Below are 8,631 nucleotides of genomic sequence, written 5' to 3'. Positions count from 1 at the left end.
TTGGATGTGAAAAGTCTCGATGTAATACCTGTATTTATTATTTTGTTTCTAGTCCCAATTTTTTTAAAACTGAATCTATTTCATTCTATATCAAATCTAATTTTTATATAAATTTTACAATGGTGTTTTTATTATAATTGATATTTTTAATAAAATTAAGTTTATTTAAATGTATATTTTGCATTAAATTTTATTTAAATATTATTTCAAATATTTGTATATCAATCATTTATAGACAAATGTTAGGATTGGTTTAAAAATAATAATTTTATAAATTGAATTGTAAAATTTTAAATAAATATATTTATTTTAAATTATTATAAAATTGTTTCAGAATTTTATATTTGAATTTATAAAATTTTTATTTAAATTTTCTATATGATCAATGGCCAATTTGAATATGTATGACGTTGTTTTAGTTTAAATTTCGTGATTGTGGACTTTGAATCATGTATAGCTTATCGCCATCTCAATAAACTTTTGTTGGATAGTTTCATTACAGTATTAGGCTGTTAAATTTATGGAACATAAACAACAACGGGACTCCTTGCCTTGAAAGTGCCATCATCCCAAATCAAGGAAAAAGAAACAAAGTCTGCATTAATGCTTCCTTCAATCCTAAGGGTAAAGGACAGCTTCTGACCCAACGATGAGAAGGTCAAAACATTTGGCACTACTTCCACGTTTAAAGAAGATGGATGTGCACTTACTGTGGCCTTATATTTGGATGTACCTGATCCAACATTTGTGACAGTTCTACCAAAAGTGACATTGTTGTGGCTTGAGCGAGGGGTTGATAGAGCAAAAGATGGGAGATTAAGGTCCAAAACCGATCCTTTATTTGCTGATGTACAAGTGCTGTTATCTCCTGTAACTTTTTGCAGCGATGTTGAATTGTAACCTTGTCCACACAGAAAACTAATATAATCATTTTCATCAGCATCATAAACCAGTCCAGGATTTGCCGCCTTCAAAGGATTGATTTGGCCCGCACCGTAAGCAAATTCAGCGTCTGGATTACGTGCAGGATTCATAGGGGTAGCTGCAAATAATCAACCAACAAATTTGGTCCTTAACATGTATACTTGACCATTAAGTTGTACCACAAAATATTTGACTTTTCCCGACAGATATTTAAAAGTAATTAATTCTTTCGCAGCCTCATTTCTGCTACATTTTTCAAGGATTATAGTATGCAAAGGATGATAAGACATTATATTATATAATTACCAGTTGTCATCAAGGCGGATTTTATTGCAGCAGGAGACCAATTGGGATGAAAAGATTTGACGTAAGCAGCTGCTCCAGTAACATGAGGGCATGCCATGGAAGTTCCAGATATTATAATGAAATTCGATGCTCTTTTATCTCCTTTAACACCAGAAATTGAAGAAACCGGAGACCATGCAGCCAAAATGTCAACTCCTGGAGCTGCTATATCAGGCTACACCATCAACACAAAACTTAGATTACAAGCAAATATATGCTTGATGTGTTACAATGTATGTAGCATGCATGATTTTACCTTAAGAATGTTTGGAGTGACAATATTTGGACCTCTTGAGGAGAAAGGAGCAACGTAAGGGGCTGATGAATCTTTTTCTTCGTAACTCCTGAATATGGTTGCTGTTGGATTACTACAATAACCGTTGACATGACATGGATGAGTTAATTATAGAGCAGTTATGTATGATCTTTTATGGATTGAAGAAAAGTTTTGTACCTTGTTGACTTTAAATAAGAAGTTACGGAATTCCCATCACTCTCGTTAATGTGAATTGTTGGCAATGTATATACATCTAGTCCAACTAGAGTCAATGTACTAGTGAATATAAGACCAGCAGCTCCAGAAGCAAATCCCACATATTGAGGAGGAGTGTAGCCATCACACAAAACAATTTTCCCTTTTACCAGAGCTCCATCCAAAGTATTTTCAAAACAAAACCTAAGCAACGCTAATCTATGTTAGAATGGCGTTTAGAATTGTAATAGAGGGAAAGATACGTAACAAACTACCTAAATAATAACGTTAAATTACTTTTTTAATTCCTTTAATTATTTATAAAATTCTGTTTCCCTCTCTAGATGTCAATTTAATCACTTAATTTTCTAACAAAAATCAAATATTGTCTTCTCCATCCGAACAAAGTTGATTGACCATATAAAGAATGTGCTAAACTATACTTTGCTACTATTCTATACATAGGTGCAATTACAAAAGCACTACAATTTTAATTTAAAGTTTTTTATTCGTTAAAATTATATTCTATGTTGGTGCAATTACAAAAGCACTATCCGTTTTGAATAACTGGGAATTTTTATTTTTTAAATTTAAAACTGATTAAAAAAATAAAATTATATATTTTTCAATAAATTCTTTATTAATAGTATACTTATTAGCACTAATAACTGTAGAAATATGATACAATATATATTATTAAATTCTTACGTTAATCAAACATATTAATATAAATATATTAATAAATATTACAATTTAAATGCCATTATTTTTTAATATTAATAAATTACTACCAAATTAATAAATGCCATTATAAAATATATTAATAAATTTTATAAATAAAGAAAGAAAACAAAAAAGAAATTTAAGCAGATAATTAAAAAAGATATATCAGTAAATGTTGGTGTACCTGGACAAAGAACTACCAAATCGACGAGCTGCTGCATCTCCCGCATAAATTAAAGGGTAACTTTTCTGTGTTGGACTAAACATATTCAATGACACTCCCTGCATATATGTTGAGGGAAATCTTTTATGTTACTCTTTTAATATTTTAAAAAATAAGTAATCTAAAGGGGTAATTACCTGGAAGATTCGGCCATTGCCCAGGTGGAGTTTGGTTAAAAACTTTCTGTCTATAGTGGTGGCAGCCACAGAAATTATCCAGGGAGCAGGATTTGTCATTGTGTAACGGTCGGGACCCCCATTGCCTGCAGCTTTAGAAGTTAATATTCCTCTCTTCATTGCATGGAAGGCTCCTATTGCAAATTCATCTTCAAAATAATCGATGAATCTGGCGACGCTAGGTCCCAATGAAATAGATATAATGTCAACACCATCCATAATGGCTTCATCAAACCCTGCAAGAATATCAGCACCTCTACAACCACTTCTCCAACACACTTTATACACAGCAATGCGTGCTGATGGAACTCCTCCTCTTGCTGTTCCTGACCCAAGCCCAAACATATTTGCATTCTTTACCGAGTTTCCAGCAGCAGTGGATGCAGTGTGAGACCCGTGACCAATCGTATCAATTGTGTCGTCTTGCCCGAATTCACTCCCAAGACCAAAATATTTTGCTCCGATTATTTTGCTGCAAACAATCATCAACCAAGCTTTCATCATCAGTAAATCAATGGTTTAGTTTTATCTTTTAATAAACCAGACATGCTCTTTATGCACTTACTTATTGCAGGTGATGTTCTGGCATGTTCCTTTCCATTTCTGTGGTGGTGGACCAAAACCTCCGTCGGTGAAGCTTGAGGAATTAGGCCAAATTCCAGTATCCAGTACTCCAACAATTACGTTACTTTCTACCTTTGATCTTTGCACATTTTCAGGGAAGCCAATGAAGTTCCAGGACCTTGATGTTTGGATACTGTGGACTCTGTTTGGAATAACAGAAACCACATCATCCATTCCTGCCAAACATTCCGATTTTTCAAAAAATGTATACATCATAATTATAGATTCACAATCATATTAAAATTACCTTTCATTCTTTCTGATTCTTCTTTGGTCAGCCTGGCCACAAATCCATTGAAACTCTTGTAGCTGTGCACCAAAGTGTCTGGTGCAAGTTTTCTGAATGGATATATGCCATTTCGAATTTTAATCATGTTATTTTAGAAGCCAATATAGATATATCATTTTGGATGAATGTTGTAATGAAAATGGGGAACAAGAATTGTGTAATAATATATGACCTGCTGATGACACTTTGAATCATACTAGTATGAAGTGATTCTGTCTGTTCCATGCCCTTCGGATGTTCGCCCATGTACACTATGTAAATCTGTATATCAACAAGATAAATTCAATGGAAAGTGTCATTAGAATTGTTTAAAAAAATCATAAAAAGATAAGAAATAAGAGTAATTTATGGAAATATAGCTTCTGAAGTATTTTACCCACTTAGAAGATATAGCTGAAGTATATGTTTGCAAAAGTATATGCGATATATGTTATTTACCTTTCTATCATCTTTAGAAAATGAGGGAGTAAGTAGCAGAATGCATGTAAGAATTTGTAGGAGATGCCACAACCCTAAAGTCTTCATCTTTAGTAATCTTCACAAAAACGATGAATGTGTATTCAACCTCTTTCAACCTGTGAGTAAATTTAATGTCTTAGCAAATGTGAAATGCCACTAACTTTATTACTATTAAGATACTTCAGTAAGTGTGCATTTGAAACACTGCGGAATGAAAATTGTAAATAGAAGTATGCATAGAGTCATATACATAGCAGATCGGCTGGTGAATGTCTCCAATCTTTCATTTTCTTGAAAATTTGTTCTTTTTTGGGGAATTTTATTCTAACATTTTAAAATATTATAAACTTTGTCGTTAATTAAATGAAATATCAAATGATAATAACGTTTTTCAGTATGGTTTTAAATTATTAATAAATGCACGTATTTAAAATTATTTTTAATACACCGACCAATTTTAACTGTCACATATTAAGTTCAAGTTAGTTATTGTTTACAAAGAAAAGTGTGTCATGAATAAGGTTAAGGTGATGTGTGGCGATGAAGATAGCTTAGAGAGAGAGTGTTGTTTCTATATGGGATGTGACTGAGTATTGAAGAAATCGACTTAAATTCATATTTAATTATTATATCTTTTAATTGAATTCTTAAAAATTCATCAATTTTATAGTATCATAAAAATTTAATTGTCATAAATATAAAACTACAATAAAAGTAAAAGTTATAAATAAAAAAGCAAAACATGGTATTATTAAAGTGTATTCAAAAGTGGAAAAATTCAATGTTTGGTATATATTTAAGACAATAAATTTAATATTAGTGTTGTATAACAAATATAAATCATTAAACCAATATATGAATGCCCAAGTAGAGTAACAGTTATAATGAGTAAGCCACTCTCACAAAAAAATAATTAAAAGTAAACCAATAAAATTAATTAGGGATAATGTTAACGCTTAACGTTACCGAAATTAAGAGAAAGTTATTATATATGACTTGAGATTTTGAGTTTATTAACCCACATAATTCGTAATTTGCGCGGATCTGAGATGTGACGGAGCATACTAGCCTATGATGCACAGATACGATACGTGTATCGCATACGACACGTATCTGATATGTCGATATGTTTAATTTTCAATTTTCAAAATAATAAGATACGATACGTGATAGATACTTTATGTTATGTATAAATATTGAAAAGTGTACAATAATTCTTACAAACATAATAAATATATGGTTGTTAATGAGTGAATCCAAATTTCCTAATTATAGACGAATTATTTTGGTAGCCAAAACCTAGTAGTTAATGTTAGTGACCAATTTAAAAACCAATTCAGAATTGAAACTATTTTAATTATCAATTTAGAGACCAATTATAATTTTTTGGAACTACTTTAGTTGTCAATTTTGTCACTATATAGTGACTAATTATTTTTTGTCACTAAAATAAGTCATTATTCAAAGATTTTATTATAGTGTAGTATGATTTTATAACTTAGATACTTCATTGATAAGTATTGTTGAAGTATCCTAAAGTATTGAACACTTGTCCGACACAGATAGATGACCCAAGTTGAAGTATCGGTGCATCACAAATGCTAGCCCGCTCCTAAAAAATTGATTTTAAATTGAAGGTTAAAACTACTTATATAAAAAATAGTTTATAAATTGAGATTGTTATTTATTTATATATCTTTTTCTACGTTGAGACATATATATTTTGAGTGTGAAATTAAATATATTTATGAATAATTTGATAGCGGATAAAACAATGATCGCAATGAAATAATAAATTTGATTAAGATAAATTCAAATTTATTATGATTCCATTACCGTTTTAAAAAATAAACTTTTAATTTAATTTAATTTTATAAAATTAACTTTTAAAATAAGATTTATATATATCACGAGATCTCTATAAAAATAAAAAATTATTGAAAAAAAAATGTATAGACGAATAAAGTATTAGAAAAAGGAATAGAGAAGGGACGTACTCAGTTCAGTCGACCACACACGTTTATCTGTCCTGTGTAAGAAAGGAATGAGAATACACAGAAACTTTCTCACCTTTTATAGCCACTACATTGGATGAAATCATGGTCCACTCTTCTAACATTTAATTTATAATTAAGGACAAAAATTTAAATTCACAAACTTTTATAAAGAAAAAAACTTTTACATTCTCTAACGTCATTTCTTAATAATATAGTTTGACTTTTAATATAATTATAGTTTCTGAGAAATAATTACTTTGTATTAATTATTATTTTTTATAATAGTAAGATATGAGATAACATTCAATCATAATGTTATAAATTTCATTATTCTTTAAGAAAATTAAATTATTATTGTCATATTTATCATAAAAACTAAAACAGTAAATATTAAAATAGAAAATATAAACAAATAAAAAAAATTATATATGACTAAATATAAATATAAATAAATAAAGTAATGTAAATAAAGTAATATAAATAAATAAAATTAATGTGTAATTAAAAATAAATATAAATAATATTAATATAAATAAATAAATAAATAAAAATTTGGAACATCTCAAATGTATATAAATATAAATTAAATTAAATTAAATACACTTATCAAATACTTATAATTATAAAATAAATAAAATATTAAATGTAATACCGAATGCTTTCCTCTACCCTTCCCATTATCTAATAACTCAGAGACAGAAAACTACCCTTCTTGTTTGAAAAACAATTACTTCTTTTATTATTTGTTAAGTATTCGTGAGTAAAATATCTACAAGTTTTTTTAATATATGTGAGTAAACTATACATACATGTTGGTATTTTTATATTTTAAATAAAATTATTTAAAAAATATAAATTTAATTTAAAAATAATTTTCAAATACAATTTAAATTAAATCATTCAATAAAATATTTTCAAATAAAATTAATATTTTTAAAAATTAAATTTTAATGAGTTGTGTGAAAATATAAATTTTATAAAAGTAATATTTTATATAATAACTTCAATATCATAAATATAAATAAAAAAAATATAAATATTTAAAGTTAAATTTCAAATATATTTTTATGATTATTATCTTTTTAACGAATAATTTTATTTTAAATATTTTTTTTTTCAAAAATAGTTGAAATAATTGTCTCTCTTATTCACAAATATCCATTACAATTATCATCAATGATACCTTAATGTGATCGGGTACGGTATTCTTTTATATATAAAACTGTAAGCATTAATGAATTGAAATAAAATTTCTAACTTTTGTTTACTTTTCAATTGTTTTATATTTTATTTTCTTAAAGTCATAAAGGCTTAAATACTTTTTTAATCCTCATTTTTGCAGTGTTTGTTGCAGATGATCGTCATTTTGACAGAATGTTTAAAATAGTCCTCATTCTCGCAATTCGTGTTTTATTTGGTCATTTTCTGTGACATCGTTTAAATCATTAACAGAACATTGTTCAGGTGGCACAGTTTGTATTAGGGTGTGTTACGTGCCACCTGTATAATGCTCCGTTAATGTTTTAAACAACGTCACAGAAAATGACCAAATAAAACACGAATTGCAGAAATGAGAATCATTTTAAACATTCCGTAAAAATGAGGACCATTTTAAACATTCTGTCAAAATAAGGACCATTAGCAACAAACACTACAAAAATGAGGATCAAAAAAGTATTTAAGCCAATTCATAAATTATTGGAAGAGATAATAAAAATAAATCGAAAAAATTTAAATATTTAAAGATTCAAGCACAAAAGTTTAATACAGACTGATTGAAAGTTTTTAAATTTGTTAAAAATTTAATACATAATTAAGCTAATAATTAATTACAATATTTAATTTATACTGTCAGTCTTAACCTAGTATTAGGTGACATAATAACTTAAAACATAACACAGGTTGGTTAATATTTAATTTAACTTAAACATAATTAATTAATATTTATACTAACGGCATGTTCTTTTGAGGGAGTTGCACTGTTTCAGTGAATTTGAGAGCGCGGAATTGTTTTTCAAATGTGTTCGATTTCAGTGATTTGAAGCGATATGGGAATGCATATTTGAGGGATGGATGTATTATTTCATCCACGATAGAAAGGAGAGATAAACGAGTATAATGAGAGTCTTTACCAAATTGCCCTTGCATGACACCGGTGTTGTGTTGTGTAAGATAGAGAGGATGGCATCGGTTACGTAACTAGTGCCTTGTCTTCAAAGGAGTGACACCGGTTACCACACCGGTGTCATGGTTCTTTTTTTTTTTCATTCAGTTGCATGTGTGTTTTTCATTCAATTTTTTTTATCAGTTTTCAAAAAAATTAATTTATTTTTTACGACTAAAAATTACTAATTTAAAAATTATTTCAAGAACATCAATTCAAAAATTCATCTCTTTTT

The 8,631-nt window shown here is 28.3% G+C and overlaps 1 protein-coding gene across 1 annotated transcript; it reads right to left on the bottom strand.

Moving 5' to 3' along the window:
* Positions 1–468: 468 nt before the first annotated feature.
* LOC114195502 (cucumisin-like) lies at positions 469–6,313 on the bottom strand. Its single transcript, XM_028085993.1, has 11 exons — positions 6,233–6,313; positions 4,215–4,351; positions 3,949–4,037; positions 3,735–3,826; positions 3,429–3,663; positions 2,825–3,335; positions 2,649–2,746; positions 1,724–1,945; positions 1,526–1,637; positions 1,231–1,444; positions 469–1,042 (listed from the first exon to the last, which is right to left on the bottom strand). The coding sequence occupies exons 2-11, from the start codon at positions 4,299–4,301 to the stop codon at positions 519–521; spliced, it is 2,184 nt and encodes a 727-aa protein (XP_027941794.1). The 5' UTR covers positions 4,302–4,351; positions 6,233–6,313; the 3' UTR covers positions 469–518.
* Between the last annotated feature and the right edge of the window lie 2,318 nt (positions 6,314–8,631).

The sequence above is a fragment of the Vigna unguiculata genome, chromosome 8, assembly GCF_004118075.2.
Source record: "Vigna unguiculata cultivar IT97K-499-35 chromosome 8, ASM411807v1, whole genome shotgun sequence".
Taxonomy (NCBI): domain Eukaryota; kingdom Viridiplantae; phylum Streptophyta; class Magnoliopsida; order Fabales; family Fabaceae; genus Vigna; species Vigna unguiculata.
This window is presented reverse-complemented; position numbering and strand designations above follow the sequence as displayed.